Source organism: Polyodon spathula, chromosome 11 (assembly GCF_017654505.1).
Source record: "Polyodon spathula isolate WHYD16114869_AA chromosome 11, ASM1765450v1, whole genome shotgun sequence".
Lineage (NCBI taxonomy): Eukaryota > Metazoa > Chordata > Actinopteri > Acipenseriformes > Polyodontidae > Polyodon > Polyodon spathula.
The window spans coordinates 18,091,654-18,114,058 of NC_054544.1; the positions used below are offsets into that span (position 1 = coordinate 18,091,654).

Below are 22,405 nucleotides of genomic sequence, written 5' to 3' on the forward strand. Positions count from 1 at the left end.
GGCATTCAGAACAGAAAATAGGAGGCACTTTTTTACACAGAGAATCGTGGGAGTTTGGAACCAACTCCCCAGTAATGTTGTTGAAGCCGACACCCTGAGATCCTTCAAGAAGCTGCCTGATGCAACTCTGGGATCAATAAGCCACTAACAACCAAACTAGCAAGATGGGCCGAACGGCCTCCTCTCGTTTTGTAAACTTTCTTATGCTCTAATGTAGCGCGACCTGCATAATGCAAAAAGTATTATATTGTGACTAATGTATTGTTACACCTCTTGCTATTAGGATCTCCAAATACATAGACAGGAAAACTATGCTTGAGCGGGTTTAAGATCAATAGTTTTCAGAACTGTCACAGTTTTGATCAGACGTTCTCAACCAAAGATGATTTTTTGGGGGAATTTTCCCCACAAACCATTATCAACAATATATATTGCAGTGCAACACCTAGGATGTTGTTGCACAGATAATGAGGAGTGAGTTTGTTGACGCACCTCGTTAACAATTTGGGTGTGTGGAACGGATAGGGGCCACAGATAATTAAAATAGGATGGGGTAGTACCACATATAATGTGATAATTACATCAAGTACAAATCCTGTGTTCCTCCTACACCTGACAATGTTAAATCATAAAGACACTGTACTCCTCTTGTTCTCCAAACTGCTAGCTGAATCTTTGTAACACTGTCACCATAGCAACTTACAGCTGAATCACTTTGAAGTGAAGGCTACAATTCATGACTTGTTGCCAGGTGAAGATCAAGCTCGATAATCCATAGTTTGTTTGCCTCTGCAGTAACAGATAGCTAAAAACTAAGTCGATCTTAATTGATTCATTAATTAAAATTCCTTTTCCCAGATTTACCCTCTGAGATTAACTTCCTGGAATCTCCTCAGTACATCAGCAGGTCAGACAAATTACCATTAAAGAATAATACAGAACGTAACTTTGTTTAAATGTAAGTTGATTAAAAACCTAAGTCAACCAAAATAAAACTAAAACAATTGTTAATGGGTTTGTAACAGGGCGAGCAGCCCTGCACAGTGTTTATTTTAGAACAGGGCTTCCCCTCTGCCCATGTACTGTGTTTTGTGTTTATTTATTATTTACTTTTGTTTATAGATAACTGGGAACCGCCGTGTGTTTTGTTTGTTTATTATTTATTGTAGCTGTGCTTTAGTTTTGTTATTGTTTTGCAGCGTGGGTGGGAAGCCCCATCCACATTATAAAACATGTGCAGAAGGTGGCCATCTCCCAAAGTGATTAATTTGTTGCTAATCAGGAGATGGTTACCTGCATAAATACCTGCAGCTCTCTGCACTCCGGGTGGCTGTACGGAGGAGAGAGAGAGAGGGAGCGAGCGAGCGAGAAAATAAATTTAAAACTGTCTAGGATTAGTGAAGGCGACTGCCCAGCCAGCCCGGCAGTGGAGAGGAGATGGGTATAACTTGCCTTGCAATGATGCCTAACTGCGTAAAAAATAGACCATTGACTGACACAAGACTAAAACCAACCTCCGCTGTTAAAAAAAAAAAAAAAAAAAAAAAGTTTGTTATACAGTATTTAGAAAATCAATCATAGAACTCCAATACTTTCAAACAAAACCTTGCTTTATTTCTTAAGTGCTTTGTGATGCTTTCTAAAGCGCTTTGTGATGCTTTGACAACATGTTCTTTTTATTATATATGCTACTTCATCAATGCAGTTAAGGGTTATCAGATTTTGATGTAGTAATTTAATTTGAATTTATTTCCTGACAAAGACAGGTTATAACGACTACCCAGCTGTCAGCTGTGTAGACAAACATTGTAATCACTGTTGCCTGACTTAAATCAAAGCTAACAGTGGAGCAATGAGAGACATGTTATTATGGCACAATATCAACAGCTATAGCTACTGGGGGCTACAGTTTAGATTTTATTCTGTTCAGCCGCAACTGAGAAAATTACAGAAATTTATATATAATACAAATGTTTTCTACTTTTCATTTCACCAAAAAAAGTCCTGGGTTAAAAAAGTAATTAAAATAACCTGAAAGTAGTTTTTAACGCCAGTATAAATGTTCCATCACTTTTGCATTCCCCTGGATAAGCAGGATACCAAACACAAGAGGGGCACTGAAGAGCACTTGGAAACTTACTAAACTGGATTACTGTCAATACTACTTTAAAAAGGTACAAGGACCCTTGAGGTAAAGATGAGAAATTACATCTTTTAAATGAATACATTTAAGGTTGAACATTAGCTATTATTAAACTGAATAGAACTTGCTGAGAGAACGGAATGAGCAGAGGCTCTGGTTCCTCTTTCACTGTCACTTTAGCAGTGCGAGATGACGAGCATATGATGTGCCGTTCCCTTGCATCAGTCACTCCAAGTGTCAGCTGGGTTGGTGCAACTACTGCATGAACACATTTGTAATAAGTGAAAAGCCTTGGTATGACCTCTGACCTGTTGCAAACACCACCTGCAGAAAAAGCATCGGAGGAACACACTGTTTTGCCAGACAGAAAATGGCACATTAGTATCAGCAGGCAAGACCACTAGAGGGGGGGGGGGGGAGAGAATGTCATTAACCTCTAGACCATTTTTGACACCCTTGTTTCGCACCAGGCAAAAACAAAGATGTTGCCATCCTGCAAAGCCTGTAACGAGTTCATCACCTCGCCGATGTTAATTGCTTAATGAAACATGGTGGGGTGCTTTTTGTGGTAGACATCCCCCCCTCCGCCCCCTTTTTTTTTTTTTTTGAAATGCAAATCTCAGCTGGTCCTTTCGTGACAAAAGAATCACCAATTGAAATCCCCTAAACTGAAAAGCAGCCCATGAAGCTCATTCATCATTGATGTGTAAGCAGATGTACATGACAATATGTCTTTAAGCTGACATCACATACAGGTAAAGAGCTTTCGGATACAATTTGATTTGCTACTGAAAAGGATGCACATCGTCCCTTTGCAGTCTCGACAGAGCAGGTCTTTGACTACAAACACACTTTGTTGGGCAAGTACCCCCAAAACAAGTTTAGGACTCTTAGTTTATGGCGTTCTGAAGACTATGAATGATTTGTTTTTCAAATTGAGTTTCTTTTGTGAAAAAAAAGTGTTGACATTTTTTTTTTCTTATAGAGAAAAAACACAAGTCTATGTTGTTTCTACAGGGTTTGCAAAAATGAAGTAGCATTTATTGTAGCACAAAGTCTATAACCTTGTCACAGTTCTGCTTGCCATTTAATTGAAAATCATTCGCTGCATTTACTGAAATGCAGAAAAGGACAAAGAACTGAAGCATAAAAAATGGAAAGATTGTGTATGGCAGCTCGTCAGGAATGAGAGACAGAGAGCTATTTCTGCAAAAGGCAGAACTTGCATTCTGGAAACTGGGGAGGCTCTGAAGCCGGTGTCCTTGTTGAGTTTTTTGGGGGATTTAGGCCCATAACTCTTCAACCCCACCCCCAGCACCCTTCACTCTGTCCTCCACCTGTGTTGCTTCAGCAAGCAAGGATTTAAAACCAATATTTGCCTTTATCAATTATTTAGACTTCTTCCTCTTTTACCAAGCTTCAAGGATATCAGCTGTAACACAATGTAACTGCTTGTCTAAATTACTAAATGGTGGAATACACTGCAATTCAAACAGAACTTGCTTGGAACTGACAGATTTTTTTTAGATTTCTTGTACTGGAATTAAGACATACAGCTTGAAGCCATAACTTAAATACAGAGTTTCAGCAGAAAACTATAAACAATAACATTTAGCATTTTTAGGTTAAAGAAAGTGCATAAACTGATATTTTTGGTATTTGTTTTCATGGATTAGTCAGACATGCCACACTATACATATGCCAGTACATACATTTCAGATGTAGGCCTGTATTGGTAGAAATATTTTCTCTATCCTTCAGTAATTATACTGTAGGTCGAGGAGTTCAGATAAAAGCCAGCATTTCCTGATTAGTGGCGTTTAAAGATCCACAGAGCTCTTGGGAATGTTAAGAATTGTTGGGAATCAGTTCTCTTCCGTTACTGCTCTGGATGTTCAATATGGACCCATAGATCATGTTACAACAATGCAGATTGCATTCTGCATACTGTGCAGATAATCTGGTAATTCAGATGGTATACTTATAATCAGATAAGAAGATATTACTGAATTTTAACCAGCCATTTCAATAATTAAGTATCTAAGTTTGGAAATTTGCAAATTACAATGTAAAGATACTGGTGTCTACTTTAATGATATAAGCAGCAGTGGATCTGTATATGGACACTCCTTTAACTCAATATTAATCCCACTGTTTTTCTTCTAGGGGTGAAATATTAACCCATATATTACTAAACACACAAAAAATAGTGGAATGGTCCACATTAGGGTAGTTTACCAAGCTCAAGGAGAATCCAATGCAGTTTTTACCATGAAAATAAACCCCAATGTTGTAATTCATGGAACCAACCATCTTTGTTTGCCAGGAAATAAATTAATAATCAATTTTGTATTACAATTACAACATTTGTTAATTTCAGTTAGAATTTGCAATACAGTAACATTTTAGTTAGAATTCCTTTTGATCAGTTGAGACCTTATTTTTATCATCTTTTTACACCCTTAACAAACAATGCACATTCCCTAATATAGTCGTAGAAATGCTCTGGCAACAGCACATCACTGTTGGATATTCTCCATGCTGCTCTACAATTGTTGCATACATGGCAAACTGTCGAGCTATGGATAACCTTGCTGTCTCCATGTTGGTTGCTACTCTCAGTGAAGTACAGTGATAAGCTTTGCTGTAATCACTCTGCACCCTGGCTTCCTTTGCTACACTATGTGATACACTGCTTTACATTCTCCATGCTGCGCTCGTGAAGTTGTCTGCTGCTGGGTGATCTGGTCTGCTACCTCAAGGTTTTCTTGAAAACATGAATCATTTAAAATAAGAAACTACACATTCCAAAACATCATATGTTATTTAAAATCTATTTTTTAAAATACTTAGTTTGGGCTTTCTGAGACTGGACCAGCTATTACTACCATGGATGTTAATCATAGTTAAATTAGCCTATTATTAAATAAAAAGCCAATACATAATTTGTAGAAATAGCAGCTGTAAAACAGATGCGTGGCTGTGCCATTCTAGAAGCAAATGATGGAACATTTCCCAAGGCATTCTGATAAACACTGGGATGTGGACGGCAACCTTGGCTGTCCCTACAAAAACAGATTTGATTTGACATGCAAACTGATATATTAATGTACACTGTCAAACAATCTTTAAGTGTAAAGTGTTAAGAACAACAAAGTCTGATGCATGGCAGGCTTGTGTCTTGCAGCACCCTATACCATGTTTATAACATCTAGTTAAATATAAACAATTAAAACATTATAGCTCACTTTAATGTGATGTCATCGTTATATGTTACATGACCCCCCCAAGACTATTCTGCCTAACAGCACCTCGTTAAAACTGTTCAATTTCACCTTGGTAACCACTCAGTTGGAAAAGACTGTTATGATAAATTCCATTAGCGCTGGTAGAAAACAAGCCTATCAAATCCTTAAAACTATAAATGTCAAGGACGTTTTAAAAAGGGAGGGGGGGGGGAGCTGAACATATAATCAATGGATTTTCAAGCACTTTGTTATTTAGATATTTTAGACCTGGGCAGTGAGTCGGCTCTTGACTAATGGTTTACCATTTTACAATGTTTTCACTGTTAAAAGAATGTGCTCCTTCACTGACAGCATTGCCTATCAAGTCCTACTGCAGCCTAAAAAAAATGTGCAGGATAATGTGCAGTGCAGTTCACTTCTGCTTTTAACTTAAAAACACAGACTCATCTTAACATCACGCTTTCAAAGAAATGTTTTAAATGCAGAAGAGTAAAAAAAAAGAAAAACAAAGAAAAGTGCTTCAAGTGGTCTTAAGCAGTGGTGCTCAACGAAAACATAGAAAAATATAACATCACAATTGCAATATGAAACATACATATAGACGTTTACAGACATTTACATATGAAAAGCATCCATGGAGAAAAACAAGGTCTTGTTATATTGTTTTACTATTCCATCATCGGCCACATCAAAACCGAAATATTTCTACACTTCACTGTGGTGCACACAACTTTTTAGCCAATCCGGAAGTAATTGAATCTCGGCTCTGTGTGTAAATGCTGACTCACGACATCTCTAAAAGTATTAAGTACATGTCATGCCGCATTTTGAGATCTGTTTTGATGTTTTAAAAGTACATCTCATTTATAATAATCGAAAGTTTATTTTAAAAATACATTAATAATACCATAAGTAAATCACACGGACAAAATGCAATGAAGCGATGACGCATGCGCATATCTCAAAATAATGTTAATTGCGCTTAATGCAGCATGCAAATAGCTGGAATGGAATAAAATGGTTCAATGATACTTTAGCATGTGGCGGTTGCCTAATAGACTGACAATGACTGGGTTTGTTGTACCTTAATATAAAATACATCTGATTACACCGTTTCTATTTTTAGCAATAGTATGTGAGCATATGTGAATTTTTTGTTTTTATCCCACAACATGGAAATTATTATCGATACCATATAAAAATATCGATATTGGTACCCATCACTAGTCTTAAGACTTAAAACACTCTGAATAAGTGTAGTGTTTCATTGAGAACTTCTCTATATTTTACTTTCTAGCAACTATTGCATCCAGGATTGGACCTGAGCACTGCACAATATGTGGAACTGTTTTAATACCTCACGCACAACTGGCAATAGTGACTTGCTTTAACTTCTTCATGGTTTCCTTTTCCCCTTTTCAGTTATTCTGCCCACTCAAACGTTCCTCATACCTTAAGTATCAGTGCCAAACAAGGACAAGCATGTGCAGGTTGAATCCTCCTGCATTCATATAACTTTGGCCTGATTATAGATTACACAGCACATAAAATACATCCACTACCTTCCTATTTATAATCCTAAAAAAAAATAAATAATAATAATTAAAATTACCCCTTTATTCACCATTTATAATACTGCTACTTTGCACAAATACTCTGAAGCCTTTTTTGTTACAGAATGTTCAAAAAAGGGAATCAGGAAAGCGCTAAACAAAATACTGCCTAGACATACAAAACAGAATTCATTTTAGTTTTGGATTCAGCTTTTGTAAATACATTTCTCTAGCAAAATACCAGTAAATACAAAAGTTTTGAATCACCCTATAGAATTAACCAATTTTGCTTCATAAAGTCGAATGAAACCTGCTGAATAATGTTACGTTAACACTGAATTACATACCGGTTTTAGTTTTCCCCACATACTTCATGTAAAACTGCAAAAATTGATAAATGTGACATTAAGAAATCTAACAGGAAATACTGCACTGCTATTACGGCTTTTATTCCTTTTAAACCTTTTGCCATTGCTGTATTTACATTTGTGGATGGTATTTTATTAATTTTAACTGGTTGAATAAAAAGGTGTAGCAAGAGCCTGCTGTAATCCCTAAATCACCCAATATGAAAATAGATCATTACACAAAGCTCCTGGTAAAAAGCCGGGGGAGCAGAAAAATAAATGAAAAACATGTTCAGTCTTCCATGATATATATGCAGCTCTGTCTGGGGGAGGAGACCATGTCATAATAATTAGCTCTGGCTGCCCCAGGCACTGATGGCAGACAGATAGTAACAGGGTTTGCACCAGGAAGCAGGCTCTCTGGAAGGAGGATTAGTCTGCCGGGACACTACCTTCTTTAAGATTAAAAGGGTTTCTACTTGGATAACAATTATAAAATATGCTTTCAGGCCTGATGTTATTATATTAAACCAAACCAGACAGGATATACTTTCTGCAACCTGGAGAACAGTTCTGTCACCCAATCTGACTTCATGTATGTTATTGTTATGTGTACACATTGTTAGCATTTACACCTTTAGGTAGAAATCAAATTTAAAACAAAACAAACAAAAAAAAACACACAAGCAGATTTGTTTCACAAAGTGACATGTCAACCAAAATCCATAAAGTTTTGGATCATGCAATTATAACATTGGATAACAATTGAGTCATTATCAATACCTGCAAATTTCAATCAAGAAATGGAAATGTAAAATTTAACAAATAAAAGACACCGTTCAGCAAGGAAATGCTGAATGCTGCTTATTAAAACACTAAACAAACTACCCCTGTATTGTCTGTCTTACAGGTACATGTGCCAACAGATAGTTGTGGCTCTAGTCTTCTCCGAGCAGAGTACTGCTTTTGGTAATTAAAGTTGATAGACCTGGCCTGTGATTAACACATTTAGACTGCTAGGCACACACAGTGACAATGCAATGCAAACAAACTTAGAAAATGCTAAATTGCAAAGTCAAAGCTGTTATCAAGTCACAATCTACACAGTAGCTCTTACCACCACCACTAAAAGATCAAAGATTTGTTTCACATCTTGACTAGCCCCAATTCTGGACTACCTTAGCTAAATCAGGGTCGAATTGCATATTTTTCAAACAGTACCTGAAACATATCAATCCAATATGCAGGTAGTTTTTAATGAGTCAAACATGCACACGCTTGTACAAGTCGACTGCTTTCATTTAAGTTTGCTGGTCCACATGTGCACAAGAGGATATCTTTACTGTCTAGTCATGGATGTTCTACCGTTTGCTCTTGGAAGAGGATCTGGCTTGTTGCCAACTGTATTTAAATCCATGTCTCTAACCATTATGAATGCACTCCTGAGTGTGCAATGTATTCAAATGTCAAGCAAAATGTGCGGGTAATAAAAAAAAAAAAAAATGTGTTGGGCTAAGCCGGCTCTAAAAACCAACTTCCACTAGAGGCACTTTCTCAGCCCTTCATCTTTTAATAAAGTCTTTAAGAGGGACAGCCTTTCATTGTTTTACCATACTTATATATATTGAGTATTCCTTACAGTTAGACAAAACAACCTGCTAAGTCCATTTGCTGTATACTCATTTTTATTTATATAAAGGGAAACCTCTTCTCAAAGTATTATTTAATTTGGCTTTAACAGATTATTGTTACCGACTCAAAAGTACTGTAAGCTACAGACAGTGCCAAAATCCAGTTTAAAATTTGTGCAAAGCAAACTGGTTTTAAACCCAATCATCTTCATATTGTCAGCATCCGCTACTGGACCTCACAAGCGTTGGGCCAGCGCTTCATACATCAGCCACAGGTTCTTATCCATGAATTCCTGAGTGTGTCTCTTATCTCACCCTCCTGTCTTGTTCTCTGCCTTCCTCTCTCCCCATCTGCCATGCCTGACCCTTTCTGTGATTTAGTGTTGTTCTGCTGTCTGTTCTTTGTGTCAGTGCCACTCCTACACATAACATAACAATTCTACATTACTCTCCGTTCTACCTGAGAGTACACTGACCTCCATTTATTCATACTGAACTAAGCTTACCATTAATAGGGTTTTGTCACACCTTAGTAATAAAGAAACACCAGTGACCTGGTAAATAACACTTGTGTGGATGTGCAATCAGAATGTCCTTTCTCAAGACTTACTGTATAAGCCGACTTGTTTTCCAAACTACCCAAAAGCAACTGAACATTAAAAAATATTTGTTGAAACATTAAAAGCTGATTTAGACAGTTGTTTTATTTTAAACGTTTTGAATTCCTGTAGGGATCGGTTAAAATGTATAGCTACAAAGGAATGGAGGTTCTTCAAGGTAACGAGATGCACAATGTCATAATATATCCTGGTTCATCATACTGCCTCCCTTGTCACCTTGATGTTTAGGGTAAAAAATAAACACACTGAGTACTAATTATCACTTTAAATATTGATTTGACTTAAAATGTAAAGGGATATACTTTAAGGATGGGTACATGTGGCTTCTTAAATAGAATGGTATAATCATTGATATGAATCATGACTCCTTAACATTTGTGCGGATTATATACTGTACAAGCAAGGGTTAAAAAACAAACAGCTGATGCTGGCCATTGGACACAGGCAGCAGATTTAAAACAAAAAACACACAAAACAAAAACACACCACACCTTTCAGCTCTGCTGAAAACACAAAGCATCAGCTATCATTTGTGGCTTTTGCTGCATAATGCCAAACCTAGAAAGTTAAAAACAAGAAGTTGTTCCATTCCTTTGTTATGCTACATACCTCCAACAAGTCAATGGAGAATGTGCTTAATGATGGTTACAATGGCTGGGTAGAAGTACAGTATTTTCATAAACATTACAAAAAGTATGCATCTTCTGGTAAATAGCCTCAATAATGGAAAAATAATTGCTTAGGGCAGCTGACCGAACTCTGGTCTCAGGTCAATAAGTAAAGACGAATCCTTCCATTATCCTGTATTACAGCAAATAGCAACTGCTATAAATGGCCAATTTTACAGGATAAAGCAAACAGGTAGAAGCCCCTGAATCATCCTTAAAATCTACCTGTCAAGGTTAATCTATTTCCACCATTAAAATATGACAAAATAAACACTAAGTCTCATTACAACAATAAAAGCAATTTTCACTTTTTTTACTGGAAGATACATACATCATTCCCCCAGTGATCTACTGTGATTGATGTACTGCACACTATTATTTTTGTGAAGCTGCATTAAACAAAACCAAAAAAGACAAAAAAAAAAAAATCAGAATAAAAAATCAAAACGCTTCCAGTTTAGAAATACCAGAAGCAGTGAATGACAATCATCATTATCTGTAATCTAACCATGAGGATGAATATCAAAACAATTCAGTCAACTTGCTGCTGATTCTTCCTCATTGTTAAAAAAGTCAATGGGCTGTATTTTGAAGCAAGTGCAAATACTTTTACCCCCTAAGCTTTTTTCTTTAGTTGTTTTACCAATCGAATATAAACAAACTACAATTCTGAAATCAACCAAAAAATTATAAATAAATAAATAAATAGATCCCTGGACTTTACTAGTAAACAAAGCAAATTGTTTGCAAGTGCAAAATCAGACAGCACTTGACAAACCTATCCTATTAGAATTATTTAGTAAAAAAAAACTTCAATACAATTGCACATGATATAATAGTTCTTTAAAGCAACTAAACTGCTCTCTGTTTTCTGCCCAACAACCAACTATCACTGAGGACCCTGAGGGATTCTATTTTTAAGAAGCCACTGACTTTGAAGATGTCCAGGAGGGAATACTAATCTGAAGTGTCTAAGAGGTTAAGCATATTTATTTCTTGTTTGTTTTCAGAAATGATGAATACAAAAACTACACAAAAAAACTGTAATTAATCCATAAAGAAAGAGATGAAAGAATACTACACAAGTTTAAAAATAAACACTCTGTTTTTTTTACATATAAAATTGTCTTATAAAGTTCAGACTTTTAGTTATTTTTATGCCTTTCTTTCTTCCGGGTATCCTGTTCTGCAGTGGACCAGGACCTGTCTCCTTTGACATCTGATCTTGCTGATTTTTTACTAAAACAATAAAAGCAATTTCAAATTAAAGCCGTCTAGAAAATCTTGGCTTTTCACCCAGTGCTTTCGACACTCTGTCCTTAAAATGAAACCCTCTCACTTAGCGAAGCAAGGTCATCTAGGGGAAATACAAAGTAACAAACTGCATAAATAAAAAAAAAAACACACATGAGAATTCACACAGTTCAGACAGGAGCATGGAGGATTCCAGTCTTGTGCAACTTCAGATGGGCAATCTTGGGCTAAGATACAAAACAATTTCAATTCCAGGATTTTTCTCCCAACAGTAGGCCCATTCTCAAGATCACAATGCTTTTGGTATTGCAGGTCCTGAATATTGTTGAAGAGAGGCAACATAATTTGTTAGCATAAACTTACTTTATAAGGGTGGTGGTATGTTTTATTGTTCCATAAATGTATATTTAAAATATAAACCTTCCTTTACTAAATTCTACAATCTTATTTCCAACAACTGTAGACTGTTTTATCTTTTTGTCAAGGCTTAACGGTAGCTTCAATTTACTCCAAGGACATGGCATGAAATCCAACCACTTCTTCATTACAGAAGGGTACTGTTTAATTGCATTTCCCATAGCTAGAGGTTTTTCATGTCTTGTTTGTCTGCTCATTCTAGTTTCATTGGGTATCTACAGTAAAAATCTCAAAACAGCAAGTGGGAATATCTGCAGAATGAATCAAACAAAAACCGTGAATTTACAGCTTTTACAATAGGTTTTATCCATCTTCAGTGTTAAATTCTAAAATGTGACATTGCCGATGATGCATCCCTAATGGGATATATTATAGTACGTTCTATAGAATACTATAGAATTCTACAGTACTAATGTGGTACTTTGTAGTACGTACCATAGTATTTTGTAGTATTTACTATATAATACATAAAATACTATAAAATTATATAGTACTAATGTAGTGCTGTGTAGTGTGTACTATAGTATTATTCAGTCTGTACTATATAAATATAGAATAGGTTCTCTAAAGTACAATAGAATGTATAGTACTAGTGTGGTTCTGTAATTAGGCTATATAACTCTATATAGTATATACAATAACATAGTACGTTCTTTAAGTACCATCATATACTGTAGAGTAGCATAGTATTTTACACTGGGTTCTACAGTATCTGTAAAACCCTTTATTGTTGTATTCTATGGAAATTATAGTATTCTATAGAATGCTGCTGTATAGTAATGTGTAGTATGTGTTATCTTCATGGTACTAGACTGTTTCAATAACACAGTCTACTGTGTGACACTTAAGTCTACAAACTAAGTGAATATAGAGGAATGGTTCAATGAGCTGTGCTGATCAAAGACAGCTGGATACGTTTGTTTCTTTACACCACGTGCACAAGAAATCGTTATTTTAAACTTTTTTCAATGTACTGTAAGTTACTATTAAGAATCATATCAACTAATAACTAACATTTGACTTGCACAGCTTCTATGCTTAATACAGTATGCTCTAAAGAAGTTGACTGACACCTGCCATATAGTGACAGTTTATTTAGGAGATACACCTTGCCACTGTGTGGTAATTATTTTATCAGATGATACACTTGAGGATGTTTTACTTGCACAATAACGTCTGAGCTAGAGCTGTTATATTATCCAATGAATAATGAAAATTCAGTTTATTAAACACCACATTGGTTATTTACCCTGATTCTGGAGTTTTATGATTTTTGTTGCAAATGAGCTCATAATTACTTAATTGAACAAATAATTTGTCTAATTTTAATTATTTTGAGCAATTGGAGAGTTCAAGTTACCAATGAAACTTTACAAACATTCTATGTTTGTGTTGTAGGAGAACACATTTTCCTGTAATGTCTTGGTCTACAACCTGCAAGTTCTTCACTGTCAACAACATTTGTCATGCAACTGGCGATATTATTTTTTAAGTAACTGTCATAAATCATCACCTGGTCTCTTAACCTTTTAAACTTTTTATAGAATACAAGCAGCTCTGAACAGTTACAAGCTTCTGCAAATTGATTAGCACTTGGGACAACTACAAAGAGGTGATGTAACCAAAAGATGTATCCGTGGCAATGATGGAATTCTCTCTGTTAAATCCTGTTGCATACCTAGCTGTACAATACAGCTTGTTCACAGTTACACATCGTTTGTACACACTTACATTTAACTGATCTAGAGTTAAATGGTTTAGTTGACTACCAACCTTTTCCAGTGCTACCCTTTCTTCAATTAATAAAAGGTCTTTTTTCACATTTGCCAAGAGTAACATTTGAACTCACATATATAGATTTCATTATATGTGGTTGACTGCCTGTCAATTTGAGGAACATCTCACTCTTTAAAATGTGCAACCAGTCTCCTTGCTGTTGCCACTAACATGTGGACTTGTCGTACATCCTTCAAGCTTTTCTGAATGCAGAGATTTATATTGTGCCCTGAACAGCTCACTCTTACTAAGCTACCAAAATGTAACACAGCACGTTTACTGGCAGAAAGCAAAGACATTGCTCTACACACGTTGGCCGTGTTGTCATACACACAAGCAATTACTTATGTAGCCACTGCAAACTCTGTGTTTATCTGATTGATCGCTTCTACTAAATTCACAGCTGTGTGTTTCTCGTGTAATTTTTCTGGCTCGAGTTCCCAGTTTTGCTTAAGGTAATAGCAGGTGACTGTTAAACACTTCTTGTGCCATGCTTCTCCATACATCGGAAGTTATTGAATTACACTCCTGACTTAAAACCTGTCTAAGCTTTTCCCTTGCATGTTCATGGTCCGGAGTAATGAATTTGGAGATTGTGTTTCCACAGGGCATTCCATAGCCCGGAGCAAGATTCCCAATGAGATTTTTAAACACAGCTCCCTCTACTATACTAACAGGTCTGACATCTTGTGGGACAACATCCACTATCAGGCCTGTTATTTCTTTTGCTCTGACGATTTTTGGATCAACTTTCTTTCCAAAATAAGCTGTCATTGAAGGTGTTGCTTAGTTTTTTTTACTTGTGTTCCCGCTGTCCTGTTTTGTTGGGTGCTGTCTTACTAAAGATCCCGCAGGTTGGTGGTATTGCCATAGAAGCTCCTTAAAAAAAAAACTGAAACAGTGCTTTTACCTTTCCATTTTATTTTGTAAAAAAAAACAAAAAAAAAAAAAAAAAAACCTTCCAAACATCTGACAGCATTATTTTAAAGTAAACTGACAATTTAACTACCAAAATCCGGTCCCGAAATGCAGCCTACCTCTAGTCTCTTCTCTAGGTTTTTTTTTTTTTTTTTTTTTCACCCTTGCTCTGAAAATGTACATGCTGCGTAGTGGGCGGGGAGGTTTTTTATTATTATTTAAAGGAGCCAAAGGAAAGGCAAGGAATAAGACTGTAGATTTACAGTCCTAATAAAAAACGATCCTATTAATGATAGATGTGCATTTTTTTCCCCAACCATTGATGGTTATTCCAACGATTTTGATGAATCGATGTATTGTCCCAGCCCTAACGGCTTGTACTCCACGGATTACATGTCAAGGCACAGTGCTACTGGAAGGCATTCGTCACATTCTGGCACTCCGAAAAACAGCATTCCAAAAAATGTGTTGCTTTCAATCCTTCGTAAGTTGCAATGTAAATTTGTGTTTCCCAATTTCAATATTTCAATTTGTATAGTGAGAGAACAAAATTTAAGTTTAACTGATTTATAACCAGTTAAGTCAGCAGTTTTTCTTTATTGTCTGCATTTCATTAACATTTCCTTTTTCAATAATATTGACACCTGTCATTTGCATGAATCTAATTGGTTGCTTTTATATTTTTATATGTGCAGTAATGAATGAAATTCTAGATCAAACCGAAGTCTCAGTTAAAACTTTGATTAAACAAAAACTTAACAATTGCTCAAAGGTGGTGCAGGGGCTGCAGAGATAAGAGCTATACATTACATGTAAATTAATACAAATGTACAGCACAATGTAACATAGTAATACAATTACAACACAATGTTATGTGTGAATAAAATAGGAGTTATTTTTTAACAGTGTGCCTTGGGTCGTCTTCAGGTAACGAGAGTGATAAATGGTTGTAAAAGTTTTGTCATAGTCTCTATTTTGGTGTTGGTGTTTAATAGAGTCGCAGAACCACCTTCTACAAGACCACCAGCGTTTCAAAGCAGAACTAAAAATGCTACAGTAACACAAGTACTATAGAACAAGTACCACAGAAATACATGCTACAGAAAAAGTACTACAGAATTCTGTAAAACATTTCATATGGGTTCATTAGTATTCCGAGACCATTATACTCCTGTTTCAATTACCATAAAAAATGGCAATACCTGACAACAATACTTGGAAATTCATGGCATCAATTTTCATCTTGGAACCATCCAAGACTAATTGTTTTGTATTTGCACCCCTTTTAAATTAGATCACATATCACACACAGGTGTGCCATTGTTAAACCACGGGTTAGTCTGTTCACACACCTCAGGATCATTTTAATGAAAATAAGTGAAAGATTCTTAAAAACAATTAAGGAATGGTTCAATGGCCATTTATTTATTTATTTAAATACATTTCTCTTAGGGGTGGTTTCCACAGAGCCCTTAACACTATTTTTGGACTACCTTAACCAAATTAACATTAAACAGTGATTAGGGTTAATCAGTCTGTGAAGCGTTAAGCATGGCTGTATAAAATGTTAAACCCGAGAACACGTTTTCTACTCATGACAGCTGTGAGGACAGTAAACTGTATTATTATTTATTTATTTCTTCGCGGACGCCCTTATAATGCCCCAAATCACCCAAATTTGTGAACTTGGTAGCAGAGATCTTTGTATATTTTATTTCATTTGTGTGCAATTCTTTCCTTTAAACAATCTGTATTATTTATTGATAGAGATTGACAAAAAAAAATCTATTTCTTTTTTATCCTTTTTTTAATCTGACAAGCGAAATGGTATATATTTGTGGCATAACTCACAGTTGGTGGTGATCGGATAGACTATTTTGTCTGCATAAGTGTTACTGTACATTTGGAGTAAAATTGGATTTTAGCCTCACATTAAGTGGTTTAGGAAATAAACCTTGAGAATGATTAAATATGTAGTCCAAACTGATCATGTTAAATTAAAAATTAGAACAAATGTTTTATCCAGTTAAGATACCTATTTTACAGGATTATGTTTGAGTAGCCTACTGGAAAAGGTCGTACAATTTTCGTTGACCTGTGCTTAATTTTCATCTGTGGTACTGTGATCGGACACTGAACGAATTGGTGCATCGCTGCCAGGGGACAAAATATTGTAAGAGATATAAAACTGAACCTAACACCACAATTCTGTTAGCATTGGCCTAAACCTGCATTACACATACGACAAAAATAAAATATACCTAAAAATGATGTATGAATATATGGTAAACTACTGTTCTCACTTGGCCCCAGATACATACTGTATTATAATTTTCTGAAGATACACAGCTTTGTTGTTGCATCGACATGAAAAATTGGTTAAAAATAAACACAGTCCATGGTCTGCCCCTTAACCGCCTAAACGTTAACATTCAGAAAACAATGGTTCGTCTACTTGATCTGCGTTCATCATTTTGGTAACACAGCATCATACAGCAAGGTAAATTCACCTTTGCATTCCAATTGAAAAGGGATTTGAATGTGTAGTGTACTTACCAGCTACAGTCATGAGCAGAACTGTGTTGATTCCTAACACCAACAATGACATTCGGTGAAGTGTTGCCATAGTCAACTCAATCCTGGGGACCCAAGGAAAGAAGAAGCGACTCCAAAAGTTTTCAATGTTTCAGTGTTCCACTATCAATAAATAAAGCTAAGTCATTCGTCGATTGTAATCAAGACAAATTATGCAACGCAAAACATGTTTCCAAATGATATTGGTTCTGGTTGTCAGTTAAAAGAACATTAGTCTTCATTTCTTTAAATAAATAAATATATATTATATGCACAGTGAAGTCCAGGCACTTCTTATAATTGGAAATGTGTTCTTGCTGGTCACATCTTAAAAAAAAAAATGAATAGCGTTATTCCCCACACATGCTTATATATTGTCTTTAAAATGTCCAAAATAAGGCAAGATTATTTTATTAGTCCTTTACACTTTTGGTCCAAACATTATCATTTAGGATTAGTGCTGTGGATTTCGGTAATTTTAAAAAATCGTTAACACATAAATATTTTTACTTGTAGACTAATATATACCGTTACTTATGTCAAACGTATATGCTTCATTTACAAGGGAATGCCGTATTCGAGAAACTGACTCAAATCCAAGAACAGGCCTTGTGCAAAATTCGGCGTACAGTTGCTCCTCCAATTTTTAGTCCACAGTCCACGAATTCTATTTACATCCTAATCACCAAACACACGGCTTATGTTTGAAGGCATTTATTAACTTTGTTGGAACAAAAAAACGTATTTCTGATACGCGACACTTGACTTGTTTTGGTGCAGGACTATTTGTTTTCAAGCAGTTATCCCCGCAGAGGTGCGTAGATACCGGACTCGAAATACGAGTATTAAAGAGGCCCCTTCTTTTTGTCGTTTGTTCTCGCTTTCACGTCGCCTTGTTCCTTTTTAAAAAGAAAAACGTAAATCCATTAAAACGTGAATTGAGGAGAACTCGAGGTCCTTTAGCTTTGTAAAAATGGACAGAAAAAACAACAAACGTTTCTCTACGTTTTTAGTTTCCCAGTATATTTTGGAGGGGGAACAGATTGCCCCTGTTTCTGTCTCTGTACGTCTGCACTTCAGTGAAACGCTGTCAGTGGCAATGACCGTGGAGCAGACAGCGAGACAGGAGCGTCTGTGACTCAGACACACTAGCTGCCTGGGAAACGCCTCGTCCAGAAATTGTTTCTGCCTTGCATGCAGCAAGCACACCGAACTTAAAACGTTGTAACATTATGCGGGAGTGGGAGAGCGCCTACTGGCGGGACACGACCAGAATCACATTAGAAAAACGTAATAGCAAATCACTCCAGCACAGCACAATGCTGAAGAGAAACACCGGTAAGTATTTAGTTTACTTTTTATTATTCCACAATCAGATTATTAATTACTACATACATAATTGTAAATATGTGTTTCATCTGTTCTGTTCGAGTCACTCTAGAAAGATGGCAAGATGAAATTAGAACACACGCCGGGGCAACGTGGATGAGGGTCACAACATACAGGCTTTTGTTGAAGAATCTTGGGGAGGTCTTCATCCAGCAATGGATTGAAAAAGGCTGAAGATGATATGATAATATATATATATATATATATATATATATATATATATATATATATATATATATATATATATATATATATGTGTGTGTGTGTGTGTGTGTGTGTGTGTGTGTGTGCGTGTGTAGCCTGATGTGATTACTGTCACTTTAAATAATAGAACAGACTGAAAAAAAGAATGTTGGTGTGCGGCGAATCAGAACGAAGTAAAGTATTTAGAGGCGGGGCTGAGGTGTAGCGCGAAAGGGTGTGAGAGCCTTAGGTGATCGTTCTGGGACAAAGAAAAAAAAACATTAGATGAAAAAAAAGAAATCGGTCTGATTTCTACTATTGTTTAACCGATTATAAATTCTAATTCATTTTGTATTTACTTGCACATCGCCCTTGTTACGATTCCCTTGTTTTAGAGTATATAGTATTTGTGTTGTCACGTCGTCTGTGTCGATACCAAATGTATCGGCTCGGGGCGACCGGTAAGCTCCAACTGACAGCAACCCGGTTAGAGAAAGGAAAAGAAAACTTTCGAGAACCCTCTATTCCGTCTCTACACCTTTTCTGGATTGTCTGTGCCTCTGAATATACCCGAGACGGCTGCTAGTGAGTACAGTAGGGTTGATTTTTATTTTATTTTATTTTATTTATTTTTTTACTGTGCCCGAGGTAGTGGACAGTACTATACTGCCTGAAGGGGATTTTATTATACGAGTTCCAACGGTGCCACAGTTATTTTATTATACGGGTTGCCTATAATATATATAATGCCTATATAATGATTATTATATTAATAATATTTTCTGTGCTGCACTATAGTCGTGCAGTTGTATGTGTCTCTACAGTTTACTTGTAATTCTATTTGTGTGACAGGGCACTTAAAAGTATTATAAAAATTGTTACCTTATTTGATTTTTATTTAAAACCCCAATTTTATATGTGTGGTCTCTTTATTATTGAAGACAGCATTTTAGTGTGTTTTCACACACACACACACATGTGTGTGTTTGTATATATATATATATATATATATATATATATATATATATTATATATAGTAATTGCCCAGGCTTTTGCAACATTTTACCTAGTCCACACAACCATCAGGTGGAGGCACTGTGCCTTTATCAGGTAGTCAGTTAGCCTGTGGCTTGTGTTAGACGTGTCCGGAAGATATCTGTCATCAAACCCCTGTGGAATCCGAACTCAGGACTTTCAGCCTATGCTTGGAGAGGTAAGAAGCACTGCATTACACCTGTCCATCCAAATACAATACTATTAGGCTGAAAGGGGCGTTACATAATTGGAGGCATCTCTGGGATGTTCACGACTCGGAGTGCAATACAAATACAGATTTGCTGTAGTTTCAAGATGGGAAGCATAGATCAAAGGTTCTGTTCAAGCACTGGAAGAGAACATGATTCAGGTGTTCAAGAGTTAAGAACACAAATGAAGGAACTTCAAGAAGGATTTGCTCTAACAATGGCCAACTTCAGCCTTCAAAGTAGAGCTCCCCATGTAAACCCCCAACCAAAGAGACCCCCACCCATGTATACTGCCGTAGAGGTGTCAAAGACCATTGAGCTCAAAGCACAATTGCAGGACTTGCAGGGGTGAGTAGCTGCATTGCAATTGACCCTCATGTCATCAAAGGGAGCCACCCCCTGGCAGCAGACACCTACAGTTGGAAGTATTCCAAGAGCTCAGAGTAATTCCCTTAGAGACAGAGAAGGCCGTTTTTGTTATCGCTGTGGCGAAGAAGGACGCATATCAACCTGATGCAGTGCTCCTGAAAACTTGGCAAAAGTAGTAAAAAATTCATTGTCTCCAGTGAAGGAGCATACAGGGACCTCTTACATGACATGCTCCAACACACAAACTTCACCCAGCTTAACTACAGACTCTCCTATTCCTAAAGGGTTAATAGGGCCATCTTCTATAGTGTTAGTGAAGATAGAAGAAAAACAGGGCAAAGCATTATTGGACAGCAGCTCTCAAGTCACCATTATATTTGAGAGGGGATACAGTCAATACTTAAGACACTTACCTATACATCCTGTTGAAGGCCTGGCCCTCTGGGGCCTTAGCAATGCTAGCTGTCCTTACAGGGAGTATGTGGTGGTGGAATTAGAATTGCCCAAAGAAGTGGCTGGAGTGCAGGAAGCCATGTCAGTGATGGCATTAATTTGTCCGGAGTCTAAAGGACATGACATCTATGTTATCCTCGGCACTGATGCTAGCATTTTTGGACGTCTGGCAAAAAGATGTGAAGAGATGGCAGGACCTCTCTATGTGGATGTACTACGCATTCATCCCCTGTGTTTGGATGTGTTCAGAAAACAAGGCACAGCACATGTAAATCTGACTGAGGAGCCCCTGTGTGACATCCAGTGGAGAGAAAATGAACCCCTGATCTTTCCCCCTGATGCCAAATACACCGTCACCTGTGATATAGATGTGCCTGAATGCCTGGGAAATCACCCTGTGATGGTGGAGACCCCTTCTGACATTTCCTACCTGTTGGGTTATTTGTCCAGCTAGGTGTACTACCTGCCTCTTTCATCACTGCCAACAGTATAACTTCTGGTAAAGAATGAGTCTGCATGAAAGGTCACTTTGCCTACTGGTACAGTAATATGCAAAAGTATTCAAAACAGACACTGTTACTGTAGCCAGGAAGAAAGACGACACCACCCCTGCCATTGATCCTGGTCTTTTCAACTTTGGGAATTCACCAGTTCCCATAGAATGGAAAGAAAGCTTGAAGCGTCAGATGGCAGAAAGGTCAAATGTGTTCTCCGTACATGAATGGTATGTGAGAAGAGCTAACGGAGTAGAACACCACATCCGTCTGAGTGACCCACTTCCGTTCCGAGAGAGGTCCAGGAGGCTGGCTCCAGCTGACATTAATGATTTTTGAAGACACTTGCAAGAGTTGCCATCCCTGCGCATATCCCATATCCAAACGAGTGCAGTGTGCTGTTGAAGTTCCGGGTAGAACAGCCGATCAGTAGGGATTGCTGCTGGAAGCTATTCCCAAAGCCTATGCCTGTTTAACGCAAGTGGACATGCTCCCTATGCCGATCTTGAGCAAAAGCGACATCCTGAAGGCTCAGAAGACAGATCCCGGGTTAAGTGAAGTCTGCAATACCATAAGGAATAACCTCCCTTCCAACGTTGTAAAATCCATGCTCCCTGAGGTCAATTTACTATTGCAGGAATGCTGATTCTGAAAGAGGGATATTGTACAGGGTGTCCAAACGAGGAGATGCCCCAGAAAAAAATCAATTAATGCTCCCTTTCTGGGTTGATAGGGTTGCCTATCAACCACGTCATTATTACAGTGAAACTCTGATACAACGTACTGCCTTGGGACTGTAAAAACAGTATGTTATAACTGAGGTATGTAATAACCAGGTACATGCACATACCCGCCAAATCAGCACAAAAATCACAACCTATTACAGTACTAATTCATTAGTGTACATGTACAATTTATGTAGTATAAAAGTTAATTACATATGAAACAATATAAAACAATGTAACTAGTACTGTACATTACTATACAGCATGTAACATTCTGTATTTTAATTATTTATTACGGTAATTCTATGTTGCCTTGGATAGAGATGTTCAGCTAAATGAATTATAAAAAATAACAAAAAACATGTACTTAATGTAATGAATAATACTGTACTGTAATTA

At 36.8% G+C, this 22,405-nt stretch overlaps 1 protein-coding gene across 1 annotated transcript in view; it reads right to left on the reverse strand.

Annotated features, from left to right (window-relative positions):
• The window catches only part of LOC121322799 (bone morphogenetic protein receptor type-2-like), an 88,764-nt gene extending 70,461 nt beyond the window's left edge, over positions 1 to 18,303 (reverse strand). The window contains exon 1 of the mRNA XM_041263102.1: positions 17,132 to 18,303. Coding sequence (XP_041119036.1) covers positions 17,132 to 17,201 — 70 coding nt within the window. The 5' untranslated portion in view covers positions 17,202 to 18,303. The remainder of the gene's footprint in view (positions 1 to 17,131) is intronic.
• Positions 18,304 to 22,405: the final 4,102 nt, after the last annotated feature.